This window comes from Tenrec ecaudatus, chromosome 4, assembly GCF_050624435.1.
Source record: "Tenrec ecaudatus isolate mTenEca1 chromosome 4, mTenEca1.hap1, whole genome shotgun sequence".
NCBI lineage: Eukaryota > Metazoa > Chordata > Mammalia > Afrosoricida > Tenrecidae > Tenrec > Tenrec ecaudatus.
In genome coordinates this window covers 8,380,992-8,408,916 of record NC_134533.1, presented here as the reverse complement: position 1 = coordinate 8,408,916, position 27,925 = coordinate 8,380,992, and the positions used below count along the sequence as shown (strand labels likewise).

Genomic DNA, 27,925 nt, shown 5'->3' with positions numbered 1-27,925 from the left:
AGTTGCTCCGTGCTGGGGAGCCCTAGGAGGACAGCGTGTAAAACAGACTCAGTCGCAGCGAGCAGGTCCAGGGGAGGTGGGGTCAGAAGTCGTCCTGGTCCCCCAACAGGGATCTGGCACTTTCTCTGACCCTAGGGCCTGGCCCAAGAGGAGGTCCCTGGCAGGTGAATCTTCTAGAAGGCAGTTTGGTGCCAGTGCCTGGGTTCAGCTTCCCCTGGCCTGACCCGGGCCCAGGCAGTGGGTGGGACCTATTGTCACTGCAGACCTGTCACCACAGGTCACCTGGCAGGGTCTTCTGGGGGAGGAGGGGGGCGGCCCTGGGGGAGAGCCCACGTGCTCACAGCCCCCCAGGCCTCTCCACCAGCCACCTCCCAGGGGCAGAGCTTGGCGGCCAAGATACCTGCAGGCTGGCCCCCACCCTCACCGCTGAGGGACACAGGGACCAGTGGGGTAAAATCAAACCAGTTTTAATACCAATATAGTCCTCTCTCTTAAATATTGCCTGCCCCGGGCAGCTGGGTGGGGCAGGCTCTTAGCAAAAACAAAGGAAAAGGGTGTGTGGGAGACATGGAATGGGTCCCCCAGGTCCCCCCCCCCATCGGGAACCCCTGCCCCGGGCCCCTGGGGACTGGCTGCCTGGGGGGTGGGGCCGGGAGGGGTGACAGCAGCTTCATCAGGTCCAGTTATTGCAGAGGTGTGGCGTGGGCGCCCCCTGCCCACTCCCCGCATCCTCCTGGGCCTCCATCTGCCCTTCCACCGGCTCCATCAGTAGCTGCTCTGGTGGCCCGTGAGGATGTAGAGGTTGCTGTGTGCGCCCGGGTTGTCCGTGGGGATGCTCTCCAGGATGACGTCCCTGGGGCGGCGCGTGAGGACCAGAGTGAGTCCTCGGGAGAGCCTCCGCGGTGGCCACCCGCACCGCTGCCACCGGCACCTGGCACCTACCTGTGGGCACCAAGCACTCGGAAGATCCTGGTCTCATCTGTGATCTCCTGGGTCACCTGAGAGGAAAGGGGGGCTGGTGAGGTACCCCCCCGGCGGGCCTTCTCCTGAGAGCTGGGACAGGTGGGAAGGGGGCAGCCGGGTCCCTGGTCCCACTCACTTGGTTGGTGTCCAGGCTGCGGCCCTGCATCCCGTGCCTCCAGAAGGCCAGCAGGCTGTCCTGCAGACACACTGCGGGGCCAGGACACCGTCACCACAAGAGGGGGGAGGGGGAGGTCCCTGGGGACATGTGCTCCCGGCTGGGGGAAGTTCCGGCCCACTCACCCACAGTATCAATGGGGAAGTCAAAGGTCAGCTCCGGCGCCAGGGCGGCCGTGGACTCGCCCTGCAGGTCGACTATCCTCACGCAGCCTGCACAGGGCGCACATGGGGACAGGTTGGGGAGGCCAATCCCTGAGGCTGCCCATGTCCACCTCCCGAGCTCCGCTGGCACCAGCCCCAAGCCCGAAGCACTCACGGTCAAAGCTGACCAGGACGGTGTCCCTGTCCACCTGGATCACCTGCTGGGCAGAGCCCGGGATCCCCTCTGCAGGCAGAGATGGGAGATGGATGCCACGGCTAAGCCACCAAGCCTTGGTCCCCCAGAGGGCATGGGGACAAGCTGCAGCCAGCCCCGCAGACCTGATCTCGGCTCAGCCTCACGGGGTGGGGGGATCAGATCCCTGGTCTCACAGAAAGGAGACTAGTCCCTGAGCCTTCTCGCAGGAGGCTGAGCAGGGGAGGGCTGTGGATCAGAACCAGGTGCCTATCAGTAGTACAGGGAAGATGTTGCCTATCCTGTGGGCCGAGCCAGAGGTCCAGCCAGTGATGCCTGCCCTTGTCCAGGAGCTGCCAGGCTGCCTGAGCCCCCAAGATTGTCCCAGGACCAGCAGCCATGCCCAGAATGGGGTCTCTGTCCCTGCAGTCCCCACCTCGACCCCTAAGCGGTGCAGTGTCCAGGCCCTTTGGTTTTAGGGCATGTTCTATGGAGGCCCCAGCCCGGGGACCCCTGTCTATGTGCTGGCTCTCACAGCAGCCCAGCCTAGACCCCTCAACCCCAAGGGTCTCCCTGGGTCCCAGGCTGCGGGGACCTGTCTGAGCAGCTGCTCACCGGGCAGGATGAGGCTGTCGGGCGTCAGGCCAGCCTCCAGGGGCAGGATGTGGAACAGGACTCGGCAGCCAGGCCCTTCGGGGCCCTCAGCGCCCACACACACCTGTGGCAGCTCCTTCCCGTCCAGCACCAGCGGCTCCAGCATCCCCGCCGGGCTGGGCAGGGGGCTGGAGAAGTTCTGGGGGTGGAAGAGCACTTAGGGCCCTGCCCCTCAGCCCATGGGCCCCCGGCCCTGCCTACCCACTGGCCGGGCCCCCACCTTGAGCAGCAGGAACTTCTGCAGGGGCTCGTACCACTGCAGCAGGAGCAGGCTGGCGGGCAGGGCGGCCAGCAGGAAGGTGCTGCCTGTGTAGGGGTTCCGCACTGCAAGGGAGGCAGGCCGTGGGTGCCAGGCAGGCCCCTCCAGCCGCCTCCTTGTCCCCGCCCCCTGGCCCCGGCTCTTACCCACACGGCACTGCAGGCAGCCTTTGGTGTCAGGGATCTTGGTGGATAGGGCAAAGCGCCTGCAGGGGGCACAACCGGGCATGTGTCAGGGCACTGGCCGTGGGTACCAAGGTCCTGGCCTCCCATGAGAGAGACAGGCCGTTTCTGAGAACGGTCTCATGGAGCACCCGAGGATTCCTGAGGGCCCACCAACTGTGGGCTCAGTACGGACAAATCACCAGCTTCTCCGTGCCTCAGTCTCCTCGTCTGTGACATGGGGTAACTGCAGAGACCGGTGGCAGAGGCCTGCCAGGCACCTCAAGGGTGCTCAAGAGGTCAACCTGGTGCCACTTGACCAGATACTCCTCCTCGGGCCCTCACCCCCACCCCCGTCCATGCCTCTAGGATCTTTGATCAGCGATATCAGGGCAAGAATGGAGGCAGGACTCACGAGCCTGGAGGGGACCCCAGCTGCACACAGGAACATCCCCTTCACACACACACCCAGGTCACCTGCCAGTTGCAGCCTCAACTAAGCCACTTGGGGCCAGTGGCTGACTCTCCTTGGCCACGAGAAGCAACAAAGGGCCACACCCTGGTGTGGCCCTCAAACTCCCAGGGGCCCCTCAGAGCCTACTTCTTCTGGGGAGGGGGCTCCGTGTCTCAAGTCCAGGCGTTTCTCCCGGCCCCTTGTCTCTCTGCGCCTCTGCCCCTAAGCCCGGGTCCTCCCCAATGGAGCAGAGCCACATCTGTGGGGTTTCCGCTTCCTGACAGTTGAGGTTCTCTCTCCCCCATGTTCAGAGTGGACGCTAAGCCTGGTTCCCACACTTAAGCCCAGTCCCCTGGGGCTGCCGGTTCCTAGGCCAAGCTCACTGGGGTTGGGGGGTGGGGCTGGGGGGACTGTGCTCCGGGAGCCACAGCCTGGAGGGTGCCTAGCTTGCCTGCCCTCCCAAGCCCTCTCCTTAGAAACTCAGCTCCCCACTCCAGCCAGAAACAGAGGGGCAGTGGTGATCTGTGCTCAACATGACAGCTTGGAATCCCCGCCCTGCACATTGCTGGTGACAGGAGCGCCGTCCTCCCCACAGCCCAAGCCCAGGCCCAGACCCCTAGTGGCGTCACCCCTGACTCTCCATCCTCCTGCATCCACCAGCTGTCGGTCAGGAAATCCTGTTGGCTTTCCTTTCAACCCCCTAGCAGCAGCTCCCGGAGTCCCCCCAGCCCCACCTGTTCTCCAGCTGGAGGGAGAAGGCTTGCCAGCTCCCATCACCCCCCTCCCTTCCCACCACCCGCCCTGTCCTGGCTCCTAGGGCCTCCTGGCAGCACAGCCAAAGGCCACATGCCAGTGACAGGGCTCCCTGCCCCCGCTGCTTCCCTTCTGGCCCAGGGTCTTCCTCTAGCAGCCCAGGTGTGCTCCTGCCCTGGGCCCTCAGCACCAGCTGAACCTTCTGATCGCAAGTCCTCCCCCAGAGCCCCGCAGAGCTTGCGTCCCCCTCCCCCCAGCTCCGGGCCTGTTCAAACAGCACCTCTCGGTAGAACCAGGCAGCCTCCCTGCCAGCTCTGCTCTCCTCGCACCCCCTCCCTGGTGTCCACCAGGTTCAGGCTCCTCCTCGGTGTGCCCTGAAGGAACCCTGGTGGCACTATGGGTTACACGCGGAGCTGCTGGCCACAAGGTCAGTGGTTTGAGCCCACCAGCCACTCCTGAGGAGAGTGACGAGGCTGCCTGCTCCACTAACCCCCGGGGGCAGTCAGTTCTGCCCCGTCCTACGGGCTCGCCGGGAGCGGGCATGCTCTCCACAGCAGTGTTGTCAGCGGAGCCCTGGTGGTGCAGTGGGTTAAGTGTGGGCTGCTACCCACGAGATCACAGTTCAAACCCACCAGCCACCCTGCTGGACAAAGACGAGGCTGTCCGCTCCCCGAGGTTTCCCATCTCAGAAATCCCCAAAGGGGCACTTGCCTCTGGCCCCTGGGGTTGTTCTGAGCCAGAATCCATGTGCTCTCCACTTCCCTTTCCCCTAGAAACTCACAAGCAGGAAAGGACGGGGCTCCTGGGCTCTGGGGGTCACGGCTGAACTGCTCAAGTGCCAGTGGGTTCAGGGTCAGACACAAGGGGGCTTCAAAAAGGGCGGGGAATGGATGAAGAGATCAGGGCGTTTCCCACCTACTCGCTGAAGCCCCTCCTAGCTGCGGAAAGACGGACTGGACGGGGCGACCCTCGCCCCGGGCCGCTCCTGGAACCCAAAGACAGGCCGGAGGCCACCGGGCGGGTTTGAACCATTGGCCTTGGGGCGATCCTATCGCCTCACCCACAGCGCCACTAGCAAGCTAAGCTGCTCCCCTGAAGGGCCCCGGTCCCCCGACCTCACCCCCTCTCTCTAATCAGGCCTCAAGTCCAGGCAATTCCACTTCCTAAATACTGCCCCAGCGTCCAGTGCCCACTGCCCACCCAGACTCGGCTTGCAGGAGCCCCGGCCTGCTCGGGTCAGGGTTCCCTCCTTTTGGGTTGACTCCTGCTCCCCTCCCCCAGGCCTCTGGCCCAGCCTGGCCACCAGACCTCCTCAATACGCCCTGGCCGCCTGGACTTAAGCTAGCCCAATGAGAACTAGCCTTTGGACCTAATCAATAAAACCAACAGAGAGACCCTATAGGACAGGGCAGACCTGCCCCCGTGGGCGTCCCAGGCTGTACCTCCCCACGGGAGTCGAAAGCCCCAGATCTCCCCTGGGACCTTGCTGGGAATTGCTTGTTTCACTGGGCCGTTTGCTCCTGGAACATTATCCCAGAACCATAGGGTTCCAGTCCGTCCTGAGACGCGAGAGCTGGCCCAGGAGGAAGCAGAGCCAGAGGTTAAACCCTCCTCCTGGACGGTCAGCCGGGGGGGGGGGGCACTCAGGGCCTTTCAGCTCAGTCAGTGGGCAGACTCACCCAGCTCGCTCACTCTCCCCAGTCCATCCTCAGCCTGCAGGACTAGGAAGCGGAGGCCTCCTCCCCCTCCTCCCTCGGCCAGACTCCCCGGAGCTCCCCACCTGCCCAGGGGGCTTCACCCCTGCACACGTTTGCACACGCTCATCCCTCTGCCTGGGACGAGGCTCCCTAATTCCAAAGCTTTCTGGACTTTCAAGTGCCACAAACTTGCCCACCTCCCTGGACCAGAGGGGACTCCCGGGACGGCAGAACCACCCCCACGGGCCATCCTGAGTCCTAGGGGTTTCGGTGGCCTTTCTCCCGCGTCTTCGTCGGGAGGCTCCGATAAGAGAGGCTCGGCCTCATCGCCCCACACGCGCGTCCACCGTTAAGACAGGCGTCTTGTCTTGCGCCGAGTGGAGATCCAACCAGGCCCCCCCATGGGGCGAGAACTCGCTGACCTACCATCTGTCCGTCTGTCTGTCTGTGGGACACGTTTGGTCTGCTACATGCCCACGTCTAGCGGAAGGCCGGGGGCGTGAGAGGAAGCGTTTGCCTCGTGGTCAAATGAAGCCCCTCACTCTGGGAAGCACGACTCGCCACTGGGGGTGGTCTTCTCTAGTTTTGGGGGTCCTCTCCAGTTTGCAGAACACTTCCATACCCCTTATTCCCTCCTTGCCCCCCACCCCTGACCAGCCTGGGGGTAGGCGGAGGAAGCTATCGGCGGGCACTGCTAGATGAGGAAAGTGAGGCTCGGAGGGGTGAGGTCATGTCCCGCCCCGGGGCTTCACCTGGGGATGATGCGCTGGGTGAGGCGGTTGGTGGGGATGGAGAGTGGGACCTGCTGCTGCAGACGCCGCTGCTCAAACAGGCCCGGGAGGTCGTGGGCCCAGATGTGGGTGGATTTCCCTGTGGAGAGGAAACAGAGCTGGCTGGTGGGGGGCGCTTGGGCCCCCCGGGCACTTGGGCCCCGCCCCCACGGTGTGTACCTGACAGCGAGAGCAGCACGTTGTTGACGCAGTAGAGCCAGGTGCAGCGGGGCGAGATCAGCTGCGGGGCAGAGGAGGGACGGACAGCAGGGTCAGCGCCCGCCTGAGCCGCCTGCCCTCCCGGCTGCCCGGCCTCACCTTCTCCAGGGTGTCCTCATGCAACTCGTGCAGGTTGAGCGTGTAGATGCCCTCCTCTGCCCCCACCACCAGGAACTGGTCTGCAGGGAGGCCAGAGCAAGAGTTAGCCGGACCTGGCCCCCCCAAGTGGAGCCCCAGGCTCCCGCCTCCTGCCGGCTCCTCAGAGCCTAGCCTACCCCGGGTGACGGGGTGAATCCAGGTGACAGCGGCATGGATCCGCAGGGGGCAGCCATTGAAGACCTTGGAGAAGCAGGCGCCCATCTGTGGGGGGAGGCAGAGCTGATGGGGGGAGCAGGGAGCCAACGGGGAAGATTGGGGCTGCAGGATAAGTACTTACGTGCACCTTGGGGGTTGGGGGGAGCCCGTGGCAGGAGGGTCTCTAGGAAGGAGGGAGAAGGCAGGGCGGGTCAGGGCCAAGGCAATGCCCCATCCTCCAGCGCCCTGCACACCTCTTACCTCAGGATCCACTCGGTGCTTCATGGTAGCCCAGGTGGTGGGAAGCAGCGGGGGACTGTCAGGGTCAGGTGGAGGTAGGGGCAGGGTCCCTGCAGGCACAGACCCTCTGTGATGTCCAGCCCCAGACCGCCGAGCCCAGTCCCCCAGCCCCCAACCTGGGGCCCACCTGGAGGGCCAGCGCGAGGGTCCTCAGCTGGAGACTCGAGGTGAGGTGGCCCCAAGCAGGGGGCCCGCTTAATGGTTCCCATGGCTTCGTCTGGAGAATCCGGCATCTGTAGGAGGGCCGGCCCGGCCAGGCTGTTAGCAGGGAGGACCCCTGGCGGCATTCCCTGCAGCACCCAGCGGGGCCTCCCTAACCCCAATACCTGGACTTCCACAGCTGGCCGGATGGTCAGGCTCCTGTGAGGGGCAAACCACAGAGAAATGGGGTGGGAGGTGTGATGGGGGCTGCGCCAGGCTGACTCTCCGTGACCCGGGTCCTCACCTCTCTTCCAGGGCTTCCTGGACAGACTGCAGGAGGCTCCTGGTGGTGGTGGGGAGGGCGGGAGTAGGGGGGGAGGCACAGGGGTCAGAGGTCAGCTTTCTCCGATGCCCCCCACTGCCTCCCTCCTTCCCTCACTCACCCACTCAGCTCCTCCTTTCCCAGCAGCGTCCACTCCTCTTCCCACTGTGAGGAAACCGAGGCAGAGTGGGGGAGGGGTGGTATGAGAGATGATGGAGAGGATGTGGGGGAGAGATAGACGGGCAGACAGGTAGAAAGGGAGATGGCAGTGAGCAGGGGGCTTGAGACAGTGAGAGACAGGCACCCCGAGATATGAGAAGGGGGTGACAGAGACAGCAAGGGGCAGAGACCACCTAAGTGACTGTGGGGAGACAGAGAGCCACTGGGAAGGAGAGACTGAGGATGCAGAGAGAGGCGGATGATGGGGGGCCCCCAGGGGGGCGAGAGGCCCCCCTTTCAGAACAGTGCTGGAAGTCACCCTGCCACTCCCAGCTGACTATCCAAGGAGTCCCGCTTCCCGGGTCCTGGTGGGACAGGCCAACCTGGGCAGCTCCCTCACTCTGTGACGCCCCATCTTCACTCAGTCCGACCCGGACAACCCCCTGACCCTCACCGGCTCGTTCAGTGGGTCCGTTTCCTTCCTGCGGGGGGCGCCAAACTTCACCTGGTGAACTGGAGGGCCCAGGACAGAGGGGTTAAAGGGCGGGACCTCAGGGCTGGCCCCTCCAAGACACCTGTACCCCCAGGCTCACACTGTATCTCCGAGGGGGTCCTCTCGGCTGGGCCATGCTGCCCCCGGGAGTGGATGGTGTCAGGAAACAGGTCGTACGTCTAGGGAAAAGGGAAAAGGTGGTGGAGTGCGTCCCCAGCCGGTGACTCCCACCAATCGCGGTTCCAGGCCTGCAGATAGGAAGCCAGGGTGCCCCCTCAGTCACGGGTGGAAAAGCGGGCCGAGAGAGAGCACACAGAAAACAAGAAGATGGGGCAGCTGGGGCCACAGGCAGCCTGGGCCCAAGGAAAAGGACCTGACAGGAAGGAACCAGCGAAGGCAAGTCCCACCCCTCCTCCGAAGGTCCTCACGGCTGGGCCACCGTCTAGAGCAGTGGTTCTCACCCTTCCTCGTGCCTGAACCCTTTCATACCGTTCCTCATGCAGCGCTGACCCCCCAACCATGAGATTATCTTTGTTGCTACTTCATCACTGTCATTTTGCTACTGTTATGAATCGGACGAACCCCTATGAAAGAGTTGTTCAACACCCCCCAGGGGGTCACGACCCACAGGTTGAGAACCACTGGTCTAGAGGAAGGGTCCCTGACTGGCTCAGATTAGCTGAGAGCACCTTCGCCTCCATGGCCTCCTTCCCACCAGGCCAGGCCGAGCCCCGCCCCCACCTGCTCCCACTGACCTCCAGGTCGCAGTCTTCGGGAGAGGGTGCGCTCAGGTGGGGGTCAGTGGCCTTGTCCAGCAGTTGGGTGAGGAGAGCCCGCGGGAGCTGCTGGGTTGTGAAGGGGTGCTGGAAGGGTTGGGGGGTCAGTCAGGTCAGCTGCTGGCCTTGGTGCCCCACTTCCAGGCAGAACCCCACCCCACCCCCAGGCCCCCACCTGCAAGAGCTTCTCTGCAGTCGGTCTCTTCTTAGGGTTCTTGGTCAGTGCCAGCTTGAGGAAGTGGTGGAAATTCTGGGTCCTGGTGGACACAGAGCCCCAACCCCAGAGCCAGCTGAGGTCCCGGCCACCAGCGGAAGCCGGTGGGGCTGCCCGGGGCAGGAAGGAGCCAGCCTGAGGCCGAGAGCCTCTGCCGCCTGAGCCTCAAGATGGGTTGCAACACTGCAGCCCCTCTGTCATCACCCAGCTTTCGGGGTGCACCCTGGGAGTTAACAGAGTGCCTGCCCCACCTCCCCGGGGACCCGACTGATAAGGGAGTCCCAGGAGGGAGGGAGGGGGGTGCTCACCAACGAGTTTTGTCCCTCAATTTGGGGGGCTGGAAGTTGCTCTTGGACATGAGCATCAGGGCCCTGTAGAGGGCAGGAGGTCAGAGGTCAAAGGTCACCAGCAGGGGCAGGGTCAGGTAAGGCACTGGTGCCGGGCTGACCTCATGGGGTGCAGGTGGAACAGCGGGGGCTGCAGCTCGCCCAGCTCCATAGCGGTGATGCCCAGGGCCCAGACATCACACAGTTCGTTGTAGCCACCTTTGCGCTCCACAGCCGCCACCTCGGGGGCCATCCTAGGGGCAGAGTGGCAGATGGGATCACCGGGGACAGCACCCCTTGGTCCCCACCCCTGTCCGAGGCGCAGCCTCACCAGTACGGAGTCCCGATGAAAGACCGTCTCTTAGCCACCGACGCCGTCAGCTCCCCCGAGACCCCAAAATCGGCTGCGGGGACAAGCATGGACTGTCACTTCTCCCTGGCCACCACTGCAGGGTCAGGACGCATCTGGCCGGGCTCAGAGGGCCAGACACAGCCACGGCCAGCACCCCAATGCCGCGCCAGGTCCCTCCTGGGAGGGGCTGACCTCACCACCCAGAGGCTGCGCCTGGCCCTGCACGGCCTCTGTATAGACCCTGACTCTCCGAACCCACAGCAGAGAGGACACAGCTGGGCTCCAAGTGGGCAAACAGGCACAAGGCGGGAAGGCGGCTCACCCAAGGGTGATGAGGGGTGGATTTGGGGATCAAAGGTTTCAGGAGCCCACCCCCACCAGAACCCTCACCCTGATCTTGTCCCCAGAGTACTGACCCAGCTTGACATCGCCCTGGAGGGTGAGGAGGAGGTTAGCTCCCTGTGGGGAACGGAGAAGAGAGGATCCATGAGGCCCCCACCGACCAACCGGACCAGCGGAGGGAGCCTTCTCCCTCCCAAGAGGCCCTGGGCCAGGTCCTACCTTGATGTCTCTGTGAATCTTCCCCTGAGAATGCAAGTGGTGTAACCCCTGTGGATAAGGAGGTGTCCCTGAGAGCAGTCCAGCCCGGGGCCACCCCACCTGTCCTGCACCACCTCTTTTTAGGGCTAGGGCCCCCCACCCAAGCCGCTTCCTCCTCCCCTCTCCCCAAACAGGAAGTGACTGAGCCAAGAGGGAAATGTGCTGCTTCCTGCAGCAGGGCTGGGGCCCTTGTCCCCCAGGACCCACAGCCCCTGTCGAGCCTGCCCCCACCCTCCACCCCACTCTGCTCCAGCCAGCTGGTCACCCGCCCTGCAGCCCAGGGGGAGCTGGCGTGGCTACCTTCAATGCCTCCCGGCAGACATAGGCGATCTGCTTTTCCTCCAGGGGTCCCGTGGCTGTAATGGAAAGCAAGGAGACTGGGGGTCGCATGAATGCAGACCCTCCCAGACCTCCACCCTATGTCAAAGACAGGGATGTGGGCCACATCCCCTCCCGGAGAGCCAGGGGCCCAGAGCCCAGAAAAGGACGGCAGCTCTCTCAAGGTCACACAGCCAGTCAAGTTCAGGCCCCTGACTGGATCTGGGGGGAAGGGGAGAAAGGGGGAGGGCTCGATGACCCTGAAGCCTGTGGCCCCTGGCCTCACCGTGGTAAATCTCCTGCAGGGACCCCCCTCCGCAGAACTCCATGCAGATCCACAAGCGGTCATTTCTGGGGGGAGGGGGACACACAGAGCTGGGGTGTGCACAAGGCAGGGCCACACGGAGGCAGCGTGGGGATCTGAGGAGGGAGCAGCCGCACCTGAGGTAGCTGCCGATGTAGGCCACCACGTTGGGGTGGCGGCACTCCCGCAGAATAGTGATTTCCTGCTGGAGGGAGCTGATGTCGTCCCCTGGGGAGCACAGGGCATCATGGGATGGGGGCGGCCAGCAGGGGCCCTGACTCAGTGCCCGCATCTGCGAAATGGGCAGAGCGCCTCCATCCAGGCTGGACAGGTGCCAAGCGACAGCACTTGCTGGGGGTCCCGGAGCGCTGCCTCCCCCTCCTCCGGCCCCGGCAGAGGCCCTGCCCCCGCGCCCCCCCCCGCCCTCACCTGGGTCTAGCTTAACTATCTTCACGGCGGCCAGTTCGGATGTGGCGGTGTCGCGGGCCTGCAGGAGTGGAGGGGGCGCAGTGGAGGTGAGGCGGGGCGGGGCTGGGGGCTGGCTCCGCGGCGGGGCGCCGAACCCGCACCCTCCGCCGCCGCCGCCGCCGCCGGCGCACCTTGTAGACGTCGCCATAGGTCCCGGCCCCCACGCGCTGCAGCAGCTCGAAGCGGTCCCGAGGGTCCTGCAGCGACACGTCCCGCAGCAGCGCCACGTCCCGCAGCAGCGCCATGGCCCCGCGCGGGGCGGGCGGGCGGACGGACGGGCGGCGCGAGCTGCGGAGCCGGCGCGGGCGGGCGGGCGGGCGGGGCCGGGGGCGGGGCCAGCGGGGCCGGGGGCGGGGCCAGCGGGCCGGGGGCGGGGCCAGCGGGGATGCCCGCCGCCCGGCCGGGAGGAGGCGCCCGCGGGGCCGGCCCCCAGCGGCCAGGGGAAGTCCCGCGGCCAAGGGCGGAGTCCGGGGCCGGGACAGGCCCCCCGCACCCCGCACCCCGCCCCAGCTTCCGAGTGCCACAGGTGGTGCTGCCGGAGCCCACCCCCACCCCCCACCCCCCCCACCCCCGCCCAGACTCCCCAGGGAGACACGGAAGGCGCTTTCATTTTTCGTTTTTACAAAATTTATTTATCTTCCTCGGAACTGAAAAATAAATCTATGTACAAAACAGGAAGCGATCGGTGCCCCTCGCGCACCCTCCAACCCCTGCAGGTTTCCTCCGGGGTCCCCGACGGGCCGGAGCTTGGTCCGGGAGGCGGGGCTCCGGCGGCGGGGGCGTGGCCTCGGGCCCCCCCAGTTAGGTGGGGGTGGAACAACGCTAGTAGGTTTCCAGGTTCTGGAAGCGGGAGGAGAGCTTTGGGACAGGGGCTTGGGTTCCCACCGGATGGGCGTCGCAAGGGTGGGCACGCACTCCTCGGGCCGCCCTGCCTCCTCGGTGGGGCCTGAGTTTCTAAGGGGTTGGGGGGGGCCGGAAATCTGGAGGGGGGTCGGGGCCTGGAGCCCTGGAGCCGTTGGGGGCGACTCGAGTTCAGCAGCCAGGGGGCTCAGAGGCCCTTGCGCTGGCGCTTGAGGAAAGAGAGCGTGTAGTCGCTGGGCGTGGTCACCTTCTGCTTCTTCATCTGCACCTGCGACTGCGCCGTGAGCTGCAGCTTGATGGCGCTCGAGTTGATCTTGGTGGCCACCAGCAGCTCCTTCATGCCTTTCATCTTCTCGCTCTGGAACGTGAGCACCGGACCCTCGGGCGGCGGCGACGCAGCCGGCGCGGGTGCCGGGGCCGCGCCGCCAGCCTCCGCGCCGCGAACAGTGGCCGGGCCGGTCACTGGGGGCCTGCGGGGCGGCCCGGGCACCGCGCCCTGCCCTGCGCCTGGGACCTTGTCCAGCGCCAGCTTCTTGGGCGGCGGCGGCTCCTCGGGCTTGGATTCCCTCCGCGGCCCGCGCCGCCGGCCTTCCCGGGCCTCCTCTCCCCAGGGCTCCTCCGCCTCGGCCGCCTCCGCCTCCCGGCTGACGATTCGCACCTTCTGCCGCACCTGGGCCAGAGCGGGGGGTGAGCCAGGGGCGGGCTGAAGGCCAGTGGCCCCAGCCACCACTGCCCTGTTTGGGATCTCCAGTCTCTCCCAAGGAGTGGCCATAAAACGTTCTGACTCCCTGGGGCTCCTTCCACCAGCCTCGTGTTATATACACCCTCCTGCAGGGACTCACCTGCCCCTCAAAGCGGCCGAGAGACTGTACGAGGAAGGTGGCCCAGCCCACGTGCAGCACGGGCGTGGGGCTGCCCTCCTCCCACTTGCAGATGCCGTCGTAGAAGCGCAGCAGGTGGGCGAAACACTCGGGGTCCTGGAGCGCGGAGCCCTGGCCCTGGGTGCCCTGGGCGTGGACAATGGAGGGACGGGTCGGTGTTAAGGGCCCTCTAGGGGCAGGCAGCCTAGCTCCAGAGAAGGGGAGCCTAGGTGCAGAACGTATCAGAGCCTGGGGGTGGCGCACACGGGGAGCTCAACTACACCTGGGAGACTGGTGCCTGAGGAACGGCTTTCCAAGATTACAGCCACGCAAGGATTAAGAAGCAGTTGGCCAGGAGTCGGAACCAGAACCACCAGGAGGGGCAATGGGTTTCCTTGACACAACCGGTCGCTAGCCAGGAATGGCAAAGTGAGCATCACCCCCAACCTCCAACCAAAGCCCACCTGCAAGGAGGGGCCCTGGCCAGGGAGACTTGGCTCCCCAGACCTTTTATCTGAAGATACATGGGAGAGCCCCCTGAGAGGCGGGTCCAGGACCTCAGCCCTGGCGGAAGTGCAGCCAGCCCCTGGGAGGCCTCCTGGCGGAGGCTGCCTCTTCACCTGCGTCTGCTCCCCTGGACGCTCCTCGCCAGCCTCCAGCAGGCTGGCTGCCTCCTTCAGCAGGTTGGGAATGACGTCGTTGGCCACCTCGAAGAACTCCTTGTAGATCTCCTCGTCCTCCCGGCAGTAGTTGTAGCTGTAGGAGCGGAGAACTGTGGGATACTCCTCACTCCCACATAATGGTCAGAGGGAGGGGGTCCCAGTGCCGGGGAAGACAGGGAAGGCCAGAGACCCTCGTGGGGGAACCCTCCCTCCTGGGCAGGGCGGGGAGCCGGCCTCACTCTTGGATGACGGTGGCCGTGTCGGCCCAGGCCTGCAGGGCCTCTCGCACATTGCGGTTGCGGCAGTGGTAGCCAGCCAGGTACATGTACGGGTAGATGTGCTCGTCCCGGTAGTAGGCCTTGGCTGAGGCGATGCCCTGGGGGGGCGGGGCAGAGGGGCTCGACAAGGAATCCTCGGCTGTCCAGGCAGCACCCTTGCCCCATTGCTCCCACCCAGCAGGGGACCCAGGAAGACAAGGCCCCATCTCCCCTGCCTGCTTCCCCTGTTCTCAGAGATCCTTCACCTGCAGCTTATGGGGGGGGGGAGTCCACCCCCCAACCCTGGCTTTCCCACATCCAGAGCCAAACCCTTCCAGGACAGACCGGTCTCCTGTGCCCACCTCAGTGCCCTCTCCCTCCCCACCACCTTGACCTCTTGTCACACACCAGGTCCTGCCACATAGCTGGGAGCCCAGGACATACACGGCCTTCTGTCCTCCTGGCCATTCTGAACGACACTGATGACAAACCTCTCCAGCAGCCTGGCCCTCAAGTCTAGGATCCCCGGGAAGGGCCCCCCTGCACGCTTCCACCCACAGCAGGCGGGCCTGAGCAGACCAGGCAGGGTGTGCTCACCAAAAGGAGAGTGCTCGGCAGAAGCCACCCACCCACCCTCCCTCCCTCAGGCAGGCAGGAACCCCAGCACTGCTGGGAGGCAGCCCACCTTGTGGTAGAGGGTGAGTGGGTCTGGTCGGCCAGGGGTGGGCTCCAGCTCCTCCAGGTCAGCCAGGTTCCCCAGCGCCATGGGATACCTGGAGAACGGGTATCAGACCAGGCTGCCCCCTAGCCTCCTCTCTGCCAGCCTGCCTCCCCCGACCCAGCTCCTGCCCACCACTGACCTTTCCAGGTGTCCCAAGTCATAGAGCAGCCAGAGCAGTTTCTAAGGGCCAGAGGAGAGAGGTGTGAGCTGGGGGGATGGTGGAGGGAAGGGACTCAGCCCACCTGGCAGTGGTGGGTCCTATGCCAGAGGACTCGAATCCAGTCACTGCACTCAAAGCCCCTCCATGCTTCAATTCCACCCTCACAAGAACCTGGGAGAGACTATGGCTGGGCTTCTCAACGCCGCTGGTGTCATGGTTATGTGTTGGGCCACTAACCATAAGGTCAACAGTTCAAACCCACCAAGCGGTCCACAGGAGAAAAATGAGGTTTGCTTTCCACTCCTGTAAAAAGTGGCAGTCTCGGAAACCCACAGGGGCAGTTCTACCCTGCTCGATAGGGTGTCTAAGAGTCAAGAATTGACTCAACGGCACTAAATCTGGAGGATTTTTTGGTCACAGATAGGAGAATTGATGTTCAGGGCCCTGGGTACCCCAGTGGTCAGTAGGCTAGCCCCACCCCCTCCAGCCCCAGGCAGCCACTGACCTGCTGCAGCTGCAGCAGCTCCAGGGAGTCCGTGTGCAGGTCAATGGACGGGTTGATGGCGCACACCATGAACGCCACCTCCATCTTGCGGTCACAGCGCATGTAGGAACCTTTCAAGTACAGCCAGCTCTGCCAGGGGGAGGGAGACCAGGTGTCGGGATGGCCCACTCCAGGGAGTGATGGCCAGGGAAAGACTATGCTGGGGCCAGCGAGGAGGGAGATGTCATACCCGCTCGGCCACACCCACATTGACCGTCTGGCCCCTGCGGTCCTCGTTGCCCTTGCCATGCCAGGTGACTTCAGCTGTCTGCTCCCCGTTGGGTCCAAACACAACCCAGGCATGGTCCTCCGACAGGGCTAGGTGGACATCACGGAGGCCCAGGGCTTGGCAAGCTCCGACCACTGCAAAGGCCACCCCAGAGCTGTCCAGTTTGGTGCCTGGGGAGGGAAAAGCCATGAAACCCAAGTCCTCTGGCCCTGCGCAGGGGGAAGGCCGGGTGTGCTGAGTCATGCCAGGCCTGCCGCCTCCCCTGCCTCCCACCACTGTGTGTTCAAAGCTTCTCACTGGCCCTTCCCATTCCCCCACTCTGAGCTTAGCCTGGCTCTGGTCCTCTTTCGGCAAGCGGAGGATCCATTTTGGTGAGTTTAGGGATTGCCCCATTTCACTGCCCCAGTGAGAACGTAATGGGATGGCCCAAACAGGACACTCTGGCCACCACCCTTACTCCACATGCCCCACCCACCCACTCCCCTCGGGGGCTAATTCATCCACGCAAGCACTTCGTGGGTGCTCAGAGGCAGCCTGGGAGTCAGACCGTGACTCCCTGAGGTGGCCCTGGTCTGCTCTGCTTGCTGCGCAATCTTGTCATCCACAGTTTGGACTCAATGTTCTGGAACGTGGCCTATTTGGTACTTTCCCCCTGGAGCACTCTGCTGCCACCCTCTGTGCCTGGGGTGGGGCTGCAAGGACACTGGGGTCTGGCTGCTCAGTGGCTGGGGTGGGGGGAGGTGCTGGGGGGGGGGCAGAGGATGGGTCCCTGGAGGTGGGAGCTCAGCCCAGCCCTTTCTGCTGTGTGTGCAAGCGCTTCCTCAACTGCAGAGCAGGGAGGAATGGCTGTCCCCCCTCCAGGGCTGGCAGGGGGGTGGCCCCATTCCTGCCCCGCCACCTGCCAGGCTCCAACCTGTAATGAAGCTGAAGAGGGACTGGATGTGGGCCCGGTCCTTGAAGTAGGACCGGCTGAGGCTGTTCCAGATGACGTCGGAGACCTTCTTGACCAGCTCCCGGCTGGAGACGCCGCCTTCCCGGGGATAGAGGGACAGGTCGACGGCGCCGCGGATCTGGGCGGTGAAGCGGGCGTACAGGGCGGCGATGATGGACAGGTCGGCAACCGGGAAGTAGGTGAGGCCGCCAGGGGGGTCGGGCGCGGGGCTGGGCTGGAAGGTGAGCTCGGGCACGTTGGTGGGGATGACCCGGTTGACAGCCAGGAAGTGCTCCACGAAGCCCAGGACCAAGGACAGGAGGACCAGGTCCGGTTCCTCCCGGCCCAGCTCGGCAGCGAAGAGCCGCACCACGTCGTCGATGGAACGCAATGGGAAGAGCGTCTTCTGGGCGGCCTTCAGCCCCATGGCGGCGGGCAGCGGCCTGCGGGCGAGCCCGGAGGGGAGGAGGGGAGGGTCGGCCGGGCCCAGCAGGGGAGCCCCCTCCCAGACGCCACCCCCAGACGCCCGCCCCTACACACACTGGTCTCCTGCTTCCCCGCCCCCTCCACTCTCTGCTCACCGGTACCCCCTTTTTGTCGGCGAGACCCCGTTGGCCGAGACTATGGGGCCTCCTCGTCCCCACAGCGTCGGGACCCCGACCCCGAGAGGGGTGTACCCCAAAGACCTCGCTGGGACCCTCCCCAGGGGCCGCCCCGCCCCCTACCTGGAGCCTTCGCTCCCCAGCCCCTTGGAGCCCGTCCGCAGGGCGCTCCCAGGCCAACCCCCTAAACCCCGAGAAGAGTCCCGGCCTCAGGCCCCCGCGCCCACCTCCGCGCTTACATCCCACACAAGGCACCGCGGCGCTCGCGGCCCGGAGCCTGCTGGGAATTGGAGTCCCGCACATCGCGCCGCGAAGCCTGCCGGGAAGTTGAGTCCTGGGCCCTCTCCCCCGCCCGTGCCAAGGCTTGAAATGGTGGCCGACCTGCGGGGCCTTATGGGAGTTGTAGTCCAGCGGCGGGTGGGTGATGGGTAAGGGCTGCGCCCCCCTGCCTGAGGTCCTCAACGATTGGTCGTTCAGTTCGAACAAAGCAGCTGGGACGAGAGCCGCGGTGCCTCCTGGGAGATGTAGTCCTGGCAGTGGTGACGCCCTCTCAGACGCTCGCGGTGCTGTGCGCTGTTACCAAATGTCCCCCAGAAGTGAGGAAAACGTTCGCCGTGAGACGTTACTGGTGTGTAAACATATACGTTAAGCCGTTCTAACGCCGGTGCGGCTCCCGAGAACAGCGAAACCACCACCGTCGTTAATTCGGACGGTGACAGTTGCAGAGACAAATAGCGCTGTGCTTCCTCCAGCGGGGCTCCCGGGGATAGGGCTGAGCTTGGACGACGAGCCCCGCTGCTGCAGCCGTGGGCAGCTCGGGTCGGTGGTCCGAAGATGGCCGGGCTGCGACCGAGACGCCATCCACTGGATAGCCGTTGGCGAGATTCCAGACGGAAACAAAAGGCCTTTGTCATAAGGTCCTCACCTCCTGGCGACCGCCTGGGCTCACTCCAAGGCCAGTGTGGCCAGTGCCGGCTCAGCCGACTTGGAGATAAGAAGGTCACTGCCCCAGGAGCCCTGTGCCCACGCATGGATCTTCTGCCCTGGGGGATGCTGAGGAAAAAGACCACGTCAAGACCGACCGTTTGCTTCTCTTCCAAAGACCAGGACTGGGGGCGGGGGTGGGGGGTGCAAGGGTGCAAGAAGCGGTTGGAGACGGTGGGGGACATCCTTCCATCTGACCAGATAACCATTGGAAACTTGGATGAAGTCGTCCCCGAAAGCAGGTTAGAAAAGACCAAGTCTCCCTACTGGCCGCATCAGCCAGTCGGAATGGTACACAGTTGAGTCTGAGCGGACGTGCCTGGCCTTCCCATGAAAAGCTCTGAACAGTAAACATAAGAATTATGAAAGCAATAAAGAAGAAAAAAGTTGTCAAACAAGAACACTTTTAAAACAGGTTTATGATACAACGGCACTTACATTAGCAATACGTTCAGGCCTCCCAACAATCCTGAGCGACGTTGCTGGCAGATTGGGTGTGGGGAGTGGAAGGAGGAGAGATGCCCAGATGAACCCCCAGGTGCACGTGGGCGGCTGTCTCCTCTCTGGTCATTCTAGATAAACTGTCCACGCTCCCTGTGCTTGTGCACAGGTCTGGTTTTGAGCCTGTGAAATTGCGGTCCCAGACCTTCCTGCCACCCACCCACACTCACTGCCACCGAGTCGATTCCGACGCAGCAAGCCTGTACAGGTCAGGACAGAAGTGCCCTCGTAAGTTTCTGAGTAGAAAGCCCGCCCTTTCTCCCGCAGAGCAGCCAGAGAGGGCTCGAATGGCTGACTTTGCAGTTAGAAGCCCAACGCATCAGGGCTCTGAAAGCTCGCATCCTTGCCTCCTCCTATTCACCAAGCCGGTGTGTCATCTGCATTCCACAGGTTGTTAATAAACCTTCCTCTGGTCCTGAGGCCGCACTCTTCTCAATCTAATGCAGCTTCTCGGGTGATGGGCTCCGCACACAGGCTGAGCGAGTGGCGAGAGGACACACCCTGACACCTTTCCTGATTTAAAAAAAATCATTTTATTGGGGGCTCGTATAGCTCTGATCACATTCCATCCATCCATCTATTGTGTCAAGCACATTTGTACATTTGTTGCCATCATCATTCTCAAAACATTTGCTTTCTACTTGAGCCCTTGGTATCAGCTCCTCATTTTCCCCCCTCCTTCCTCGCTCCTCCCTCCCCCATGAATCCTTGATAATTTATAAATTATTATTTTGTCATATCTTGCACCATCCAACGTGTCTCACTTCACCCACTTCTCTGCTGTCAGTCCCCCAGGGAGGAGGTTATGTGGAGACCCTTGTAATCGGTTTCCCTTTTCTACCCCACCTTCCCTCCACCCTCCCGGTATCGCCACTCTCACCACTGGTCCTGAAGGGATCATCTGTCCTGGATCCCCTGTGTTTCCAGTTCCTATCTGTGCTAGTACACATCCTCCGGTCCAGCCAGATTTATAAGATAGAACTGGGATCATGAAAGTGGGGAGGAGGAAGCATTCAAGAACTAGAGGAAAATTGTATATTTCATCATTGCTACACTGCCCCCTGACTGGCTCATCTCCTCCCCACAGCTCTTCTGGAAGGGGATATCCAATTTCCCACAGATGGGTGCTGGGTCCCCACTCTGCACTCACCCTCATTCACAATACTATGATTTTTTCTTTTTGTCTTTGATGCCTGATACCTGATCCCTTCTACGCCTTGTGATCTCACAGGCTGGTGTGCTTCTTCCATGTGGGCTTTGTTGTTTCTCAGTTAGATGGCCCCTTGTTTATCTTCCTCCGTTCCTGATTTTAAATCACGAAGTATTGCCTTGTTCTGTTCCCACAACTGCCTCTTGATCCATGTACGGGTTCCACATGAGCACAATATGTTCTGGGATCCCCATTCCTGTCAAGGTTATCCATGGTCCACAAAGTCGGATACCTTTGCACCATCAATGAGACACCAGGAAACATCAATCTAGTAGTCTCTGCTTGGAGCCAAGATCCACATGAGCAATGGTCTCCCTTGTTCCACGTCCTCTTCCGAATGTGGCCTGAACTTCTGGCAGTTCCCTGTCAAGGTGGCGCTGCCACTGTGGTTGGATGATCTTAAGTGAGCATGTACTTGTGCGCGATATCAATGGTCTCTCGCTTGAGCCTTCTGTTGGGTCACCTTTCCTTGGAATGGGCCCAAATGTGGATCTCTTACAGTCAGTTGGCCAGGGAGCTGTCTTCCAAATTTCCTGGCATGGTTGAAAGTGCTTCCAGGGCTGCTTCAGCTTTCAGAAACGGTGGTTCAATAGGCATTCCGTCAACTCCTGGAGCCTTGGGGCCTCCTGCATACGCCGACCACCCAAACAAAGGCCTGGGCTAGATACCTAAATGCAGGACTCCTCCGTCTGTAGAGTTAAAGCGGGCGAACTGGGTTTAAAGCAGGAGCCGGGATGAGCCGCCCAAGGACGGAATTCCAGAGCACGCCTTGGTGTCCAGAACTCTGGGGGCACGGTGGTTAAAACGCTCGGCTGAGACCCGAAGGTGGCAGTGTGAACCCCTCATGTGGAAACCGCATGGGGCCATTCAGTTCTAGCCTGTCCTGGAGGGTAGCTGTGAGCTGCAACCCACTCGGTGGCCATGGGTTCCCCTCGTTTCATGTAAAGGTTGGGGAGACCCGGATGCATTAGCCCAGGAATCAGAGACGCATCGACGAGGTGGCTAGGAGGTGAGGCACAATGTCCTGAGGAGGAATGTATGCCCTGACCAGGCGTGGAGAGCCAGTCACGTGCCTCACAAAGATGCCGCGAACCCCACGAGGAACGATTCATTGGAGATTCGTGAGGAGGCACAAAGGAATCCACTGCACACCTGGCCCGCTGGGCCTGTCTGGGACGGGCAACATGAAAAGAGGCTTTGATTTTGGAGAAGTTGCTTTAGGGTGGAGCAAGAGAGAGATGCTCACCTGACCCAGGACCTGCCCGTCACAGCAGAATCTTTTTTCCTTTTGATTGTGAACTAGGTGAAGGGCGCGTCGTGGTTATGCATTTGGGTTGCAGTCCCCAGGGTCAGCAGTTCCAAACCGCCAGCCGCCCCTCGGGAGAAAGACGAGGCGCGCTGCTCTGGTCACGAGTGACCGTCTCGGGAGCCCACAGGCGCAGCTCTACCGTGTCCCACAGGCTCGCCAGGAGTCAGAATTGACTTGAGAGGAGTGAGTTTCAGTGTTGAATGAAAGCGTTACCGTCTTGGAAACTCACAGGGGCAGTTCTATAAGCTCGATCCTGCAAGGGTAGCGCCCCCTGTCCTCGCAGGGTGACTGTGAGTCTACACTGCAGACACTCACAGGGCAGCAGTCGGCCTCGACTCGAGGACAGTGAGTTTGGGTCGGGTTTGAGGCCATCATATTCTTCACATTGAACAATTCAGACACATGCTGAGTCCGCTCATGACAGCCGAGGCACACTGAAGGCGTCCGAGGCTGCAGAGAGATCAAGTCGGGTGAGGACAACTGACCACTGCATTGAGCACTGTAGAAACTCCCCAGTGCTCTGGTGTTGGTAGGTTAGGGGTCACCGGTGGCGACCTGTGTGCAACAGAGCAAACAGAGCCCAGTCCTGCACCCCCAGCACAGTGGCTTCTCTTGCTGAGCCCGTCACTGCCCATCCATGTCCCTGGGGGCCCACCCTCCTTTGCTGCCCTGCTATGTGACCAGTCATGATGTCCTTCTCCAGGGACTGGTGTCTCCCGGGACGGCATTGCCAAAGGATGTACACGGAGACGTCTGGGAGAGCCGGAGACTTGGGAAGAAATCCACTGCTGGAGACCGTGGTGGTGCCGTCGCGTGGACTCCCACCTACAGTGACCGGATCCACAACAGACGGAGACACCACCCAGCCCTCTGGCAGCTCCAGAACGGTTCCGCTCCCTGCGCCCACGGAGGCCACCACAGAGCCCACCCACCTCGCGGAGGGCCTTCCTCTTTTCCGCTGCCCCTGCACGTCACCAAACACGGTGTCCTCCAGGGACTGGTCTCTCCTAACAAGGAGTAAATCCCCCAAACTGTAGAACCCCACCCCCCAGCAGAGCTTTCATAGTATGCATTCCCACCCCCACCCCGCCCTCCACCCCACCCTGACCCCCAGCTTGGCAAGCATCCAGCAACTCCACCGAGTCAGGGCACCCATTGGCATCGCCTGGGAAGGCTCGCTCTGGTCACAGTGAATTTTTTTGTAAAAGCAGTTCTGCTCAAACTTCGCCTTTTTAGGATGGCCGATGCCCTGCTCAGGAAAGGCGGTGCCGGAGCCGCTGCAATGTGCAGCACAGCTGACCCGGACAGCGCTCGGGAGACTCGGGTGGTTTCCTCATTTCAGAAAAGGTCTGATGACAAACCTCATCCTGGATGACCGTCCGCTCCCGAACGGATGAAGACGCCGACTCCTAGTGCACTTGGAGGTCGTTGCACCAGGTCAGCCTGTCCAGCCAGCTTTCTCTTTAGAGGTTCGGAAAAGATTGCTCAACAGCATGCAGCACACAAGGCCTGATATGTGGCACCTGCTCAGGCTGCCATTCAGTGTGCCAGCTTCGGGCACGCCGCATACAGCTCTTGCCCCCGCACCTGACTCACCTGGCTTCACTCTGTGCCGTTTCCTTTTGCTGACTCGAGTGCAGAGGGGCATGGGGGGACAGCGACTTGACGGCGTAGAAGAGGTGAAGGAGAAGACGAGGGAGGGGCTGTCGGCCATCCCAACAGATGAGTTGGAAAAATGTTCCCAAGGATGGAATCGCAGCTCTGACTAATGTCTTTAGTGTCATGGAGAGTCCTTTGAAGGTGATCAGGTTATTTGCTAAAAACAAAATTGAATACATAGCTTGGGGAGAAAATTCCATTTGGGGGATACCCCCTCATACATCCAAAGTAGATAAGGTGAAGTCTTGCCCTCTTGTCTCTAAGGAACATGCCAGCCTTACTTCTTCTTTTTAAATCATTTTATTTAATTATTTTATCATACAACTCTTATCACAATCCATCCATACATCCATTGTGTCAAGCACATTTGTACATTTATTTCCCTCATCATTCTCAAAACATTTGCTTTCTACCTGAACCCTTGGTATCAGCTCCTCATTTTGACCCTTTCTCCCCGCCCCTCTCATGAACCCTTGATAATTTACAAATTATTATTATTTTGTCATCTCTTACACTGTCCGATGTCTCCCTTCACCTACTTTTCTGTTGTCTGTCCCCCCGAGAGGAGGTTATATGTAGATCCTTGTCATCTGTTCCCCCTTTCCACCCCACCTTCCCTCCCAGTATCGCCACTCTCACCATTGGTCCTGAAGGGATCATCTGTCCTGGATTCCCTGTGTTTCCAGTTCCTATCTGTATCAGTGTACATTCTCTGGACTAGCGGGTTTGTAAAGTAGAATTGGGATCATGATAGTGGTGGGGGGGGGCAGAGTAGTGGTGGAAAGCATTTAGGAACTAAAGGAAAGTTGTATGTTTCATCGTTGCTACCCTGCACCCTGACTGACTCGTCTCCACCTGAGCCTTACTTCCTCTGCTACAGATGGGTTTGTAAACAGCGATACCAGGAGCTTGGCTCCGAGTGGGAAAAAGAGGCATGAGACGGGGATTGCAGTGGAAATGCAGTCGGGAGCAGGGTGTGTTGGTGGTGGAGGGAGGTTTGCTGGAGTGCTGGCCTTGAAAAGGAGATGCACGTTCTGGGGTGGGAAATACCTCGGTTCTTGCCTTCTCAAGAGAAAGAATTCATACAAAAGCCAGGTTTGCGATCCAAGTGGACCAAAGAAGTTTCCGACTTTACAGTCCCTGAACACGTGTCACCTCGTGAGACTGCACACCCACACGTGGTGGCCTGAAGTCAGAGAGACCCTGGCAGGGCCGAGGGGGCACAGGACAGGAGCTGAAGGGGGAAGAAAAAGGACAAGGGTGGGGGTCCCCGAGTCAAGGTATTGGAGGCCTCTGGCTTGGAGGCGTGGTTGAAGGTATTGGTTGACTCCATTGGCTGAATTGAGCCCACCTGGGCCTAGTTTGGGCCGCCCAGATGTTCTGCCCACTAACTGCCCAGTTAGTCTTTATGGCTGGCTAAGGGGCTGGCCCAGTCCTCCTCCAGTCTCCTGCAGGGGGCCTTGAGGCATGTGGAGGGACAAGCCTCTTTGCTGAGCACAGGGGGTGGTCCCCCATCATCACTGGGGCGAAGGTGTGCACGTGACACTCGTGGTGGTGAGTGCTTTCATTTCCTCAGTGGAATGGGATCTGAGCCCATCTTCTCCCGGTGCCTTTTTCTCAGTGCGATGGCCCAGCCCTGGCCTCATACTTAAATCACACCCACCCCCAACCCCTCTCACCCTGCTCTGCTTTTCTCCTGAGGCAGTAAGACCTCTGGCCCAGGGATGTCCACCTCCAACCTGCTGACATCTGCCAGTTGCCCTGAGGCAATTCAGACTGGGGGAGCCGTGAGCCGGGGGTGCCAGGGAAGAAACGTGCCCTGGGGTTTTCACTGGCTGCTTTTGTGAACCGCAGTTTTATTGGCCTTGAGCCCCCATCACGCTGTTCAGGCGCTCAGTCGTCTCAGGAAGAGTTGTTGCTTGTCACCACCATCAACTGTAGGGCACTTTCTTCTCCACTGCGCCCGCCTCCCCACAGTTCTAGAGAGTGCCCCCTCCCCTCCCACAGACATTGTTTGCTCCCCCAAACCCCACCCGCCCCATCTTCCACCCGCACCCTTCCCTCAGTCCCTGTACCAGCGGTTCTCAACCTGTGGATCTCGACCCCCTTTGGACCCTTTCACAGGGGCGGCCCGGTTCATCACAGTAGCAAAATGACAGTGAAGACGTGGCAACAACAATAATTTTGTGGTCAGGGGTCACCACCGCACGAGGAGCTGTGTGATAGGGCCGCGGGAGAGGGAGGCCGAGGACCGCCGCTCTAGACCCTTGCCGGGACTCTGAGCTCCGTGCCTCCACGCCTGTGCCTCACACACAGGAAAGCCCAACAGGAACCGTCGAGAACAGAAAAAGTAAAAAGTGGATAAAATAATCGTTGTCCTGGTGCAGAGATAAACGAACAACTAGTGAGGAGAGAAAAGACCACCGTGAACAGCGGAGGGGTCAGGGAAGCTCTGTCGTGGAGCAAGTGCACCTGGAAGGCCCTCCTGAGCCTCTGCCGGCCTTCCCCGGGCGGGGGATCTGCAGAAGGCTTGGCTCCCACGGCCTCCCCGGCCTTCTACAAACCAGGTGGTCGCAGTTAAAGCTCGGATGCTCGTCCTTCCGCATGTTCGAATCTCGTTACTGTTGTCTTTGGCTCACCCAAGCCAGTGTGCTTCTTCCGCGTGGACTCAGTTGGCAACTTGGCTGCTTGGTGAAACGTCGGTCCCCAGGCCTTTCCTCCAAGGTGGCCCGAGCTGGTCTTGAACCTGCATTTTTCCACTGACCAGCCACCACCCAAGGACTTCTGGCTGGTGAATTCTTTGTTGAGTCAGAGGCCGTCGTGGGAACTGCCAAGGTGTACCGTACAGTTTCACATCAGGAAAGGCGGGCGCCACTGTTGTCTTCTTTGCGGAAGAACATGGCATTCAGGTTGGTGGGGGGGGGGGGGCTTTCCAACGGCCCATGATGGCCAGGTGGCACCAAGTTGCTTGCTGAACTCGAGGGGGACTCGAGGCATTTGCGGACCAGCGGCTGCCGTGTCCCACACGAGCTGAAACCGGAATCCTCACCACCAAGAGTCAACACTTGACCAACAGAGTCAAGGTCAAGAATTCAGTGTAGTTTGCATCCACAGTCAGCGCTCAGGGAAGCAGCAGTCAGGAAATCAAACGGCTTATTGCTTTGCGTCACACTGCTGCTCCAGACCGCTTTCAAGCATCGAAGAGCAAGCTTGTCCCTGGGAAGACGTGACATTGTCAATCTTCTCAGAGGCACCTGAAAGCTGGGCGACCACAGGGAAGGCCGCAGAAGAATGGGTGCATTTGAATTCTGGTTTGGCAAAAACAAAGAAACAAAAAGTCGGGAAAATAGCACGGACTTTCTGAAGAACACACAGATCTATGTTGGAAGACGCACCACCCGAAGGCCCCCTAGAGCAGCGGTCCTCACCCTTCCTCACGCCGCGACCCTGTCACGCGGCTCCTCAGGCGGCGGTGACCCCACCCATCAAGTTATTCCCCTTGCTCCTTCATCACTGTCATTTTGCTACAGTCATAAATCGCCGTGTACATATCTGATAGGAAGGATGTATTTTCTTTGTTACAAATGGAACATAATTACAGCATACTGATTCATCGCAAAACAGTATGCCATTCCATGTTGTGAAATGTTTGTGTTTTCCGATGGTCTTAGGCGACCCCTGTGAAAGAGTCCTTCAACCGACCCCCAAAGGGGTCAGGACCCACAGATTGAGAACCTCTGCCTGAGAGCAAGGATGGGGAGACTTTATCTCCTGTCCTTCGGACATGTAATCGGGAGAGATCAGACCCTGGAGAAGGAGGAAGACCCCCAGTGGGACGGACAACACCTCAGCTGCGTCAGCGGTCTCCAACACAAGGACACTCTGAGGAAGACAAAAGGACCGGGCGGGTTTTGTTGGGGGGGGTGGCCCGTGGGCTTGTTGTGGGTCGGAGCCGGCTCAGCGGCGGCATCGGACAACTCTTGGGGGTGGGCTGCTGTCCTGTGCACTGTTCCCCAGCTGCTGTCCCCTAGATGTAGAGGCCCCACCTCAGCTGTGACCCCCAAAAGGTCTCTAAACCTTGTCCCCTGTCCCATGGAGAATCAGACTGTCCGTAGTGGAGAACCTCTGTTCTAGCATCTGACTGGGTTTACTTATTGAGGGGGTGAGCTTCTGGCAGCACCGAGACATCAGCTCCACCAGGGAAGGGAAGGTGTTTGTTTTATTCATGGGTGTAGCCCATGCACCTGAAGAGCAGGCCTCTAAGAGCTGTTTCATAAATCCTTCTTGAATAAATAAACACATCCATGCGGCCAGAATGGCTGTCCTTGGAATGGTGCCTGTCTGAGAAGGACTGGGGCTGGGGGTTGGGCAGGGGGAGGACAGCAGGCAAGCAGTAGACTCGGTGGTTCCCAAGGTCTTTGGGTCCAGTGACTGGACTTTCCGTCAGTTGACAGGTCTGTCACTGTAACCAGGGAGGAGGAGGAGAGGGAGGGAGAGGAGAGGGCGTCTTTGTTGTTCTGGGGCTTGCATAGGCAGCCACAAGACATGCATATTCAGCAGCTACATACGTCACAGGGTGGGTGGTGACCACAGTAAAGTCCCTGAGCCCACAGGTGAGGAGATCTAATGCCTGCGCTGGGGGAAGGCATGAGGGGGGCGGGGTGCCTCTGCAGGAGGAGATCATCAAAGAATGTCTGCTCCTACAGGGAGACAGAATCAACCCTGTGCTCACTGTCAGGCAGCAGAGCTGTTAGGGGAGAATCTGTGGGAATGACATTTAAAACAGGATCATGTACTTGGACTTTACCTTTTATTTAGTTTTCCAGATTTCCTGATTCCCTGTTACAAGTCAGGGAATATAGTCCTGGTCATATTCCCATATTCCCAGCCCGCCCCCCAAGAGGAATGAATAATGTGTTGGACAGGG

General features: G+C 61.1%; 2 protein-coding genes across 5 annotated transcripts; both read right to left on the bottom strand.

The window, feature by feature from the left end:
• Positions 1–451: 451 nt before the first annotated feature.
• Positions 452–11,771, bottom strand: MAP4K2 (mitogen-activated protein kinase kinase kinase kinase 2). 2 transcript variants are annotated; one of them, XM_075545466.1, is made up of 32 exons: positions 11,640–11,771; positions 11,470–11,527; positions 11,178–11,268; positions 11,023–11,087; positions 10,719–10,774; positions 10,380–10,427; positions 10,235–10,277; positions 9,798–9,870; positions 9,589–9,720; positions 9,449–9,511; positions 9,102–9,183; positions 8,906–9,013; positions 8,251–8,329; positions 8,112–8,170; positions 7,620–7,663; positions 7,481–7,519; positions 7,362–7,395; positions 7,163–7,268; positions 6,997–7,085; positions 6,878–6,919; positions 6,717–6,801; positions 6,541–6,620; positions 6,403–6,463; positions 6,205–6,322; positions 2,534–2,592; positions 2,349–2,452; positions 2,090–2,267; positions 1,457–1,525; positions 1,264–1,350; positions 1,100–1,170; positions 943–998; positions 452–853 (listed from the first exon to the last, which is right to left on the bottom strand). In XM_075545466.1, the coding sequence occupies exons 1-32, from the start codon at positions 11,751–11,753 to the stop codon at positions 766–768; spliced, it is 2,481 nt and encodes an 826-aa protein (XP_075401581.1). In that variant the 5' UTR covers positions 11,754–11,771; the 3' UTR covers positions 452–765. The 2 variants fall into 2 exon arrangements, with proteins under 2 accessions (XP_075401581.1, XP_075401582.1); XM_075545467.1 differs by having other exon boundaries at positions 10,380–10,403.
• Positions 11,772–12,125: 354 nt separating this feature from the next.
• MEN1 (menin 1) lies at positions 12,126–17,678 on the bottom strand. Of its 3 annotated transcripts, none has more exons than XM_075545463.1 (10): positions 17,563–17,678; positions 16,716–17,176; positions 15,764–15,972; positions 15,535–15,663; positions 15,009–15,049; positions 14,834–14,921; positions 14,131–14,267; positions 13,850–13,985; positions 13,212–13,376; positions 12,126–13,039 (listed from the first exon to the last, which is right to left on the bottom strand). In XM_075545463.1, exons 2-10 carry the CDS (start codon positions 17,158–17,160, stop codon positions 12,557–12,559), a joined length of 1,833 nt encoding a protein of 610 aa, XP_075401578.1. In that variant the 5' UTR covers positions 17,161–17,176; positions 17,563–17,678; the 3' UTR covers positions 12,126–12,556. The 3 variants fall into 3 exon arrangements, with proteins under 3 accessions (XP_075401578.1, XP_075401577.1, XP_075401579.1); XM_075545462.1 differs by having other exon boundaries at positions 17,575–17,671; XM_075545464.1 differs by having other exon boundaries at positions 17,459–17,598.
• Positions 17,679–27,925: the final 10,247 nt, after the last annotated feature.

Excerpts from the sequence above, each read along its gene's own strand:
- MAP4K2 (XM_075545466.1), bottom strand. The coding sequence starts at position 11,753 with ATGGCGCTGCTGCGGGACGTGGCGCTGCTGCGGGACGTGTCGCTGCAG. Across the intron at positions 7,664-8,111 it reads CGGACCCACTGAACGAGCCG|TGGGAAGAGGAGTGGACGCT; the intron begins GTGAGGGTCAGG and ends GTTTCCTCACAG. Across the intron at positions 854-942 it reads CGAGTGCTTGGTGCCCACAG|GGACGTCATCCTGGAGAGCA; the intron begins GTAGGTGCCAGG and ends GCGCCGCCCCAG.
- MEN1 (XM_075545462.1), bottom strand. Across the intron at positions 15,664-15,763 it reads ATGTGGGTGTGGCCGAGCGG|AGCTGGCTGTACTTGAAAGG; the intron begins GTATGACATCTC and ends TCCCCCTGGCAG. Across the intron at positions 15,050-15,534 it reads AGCTGCTGCAGCTGCAGCAG|AAACTGCTCTGGCTGCTCTA; the intron begins GTCAGTGGCTGC and ends TCTGGCCCTTAG.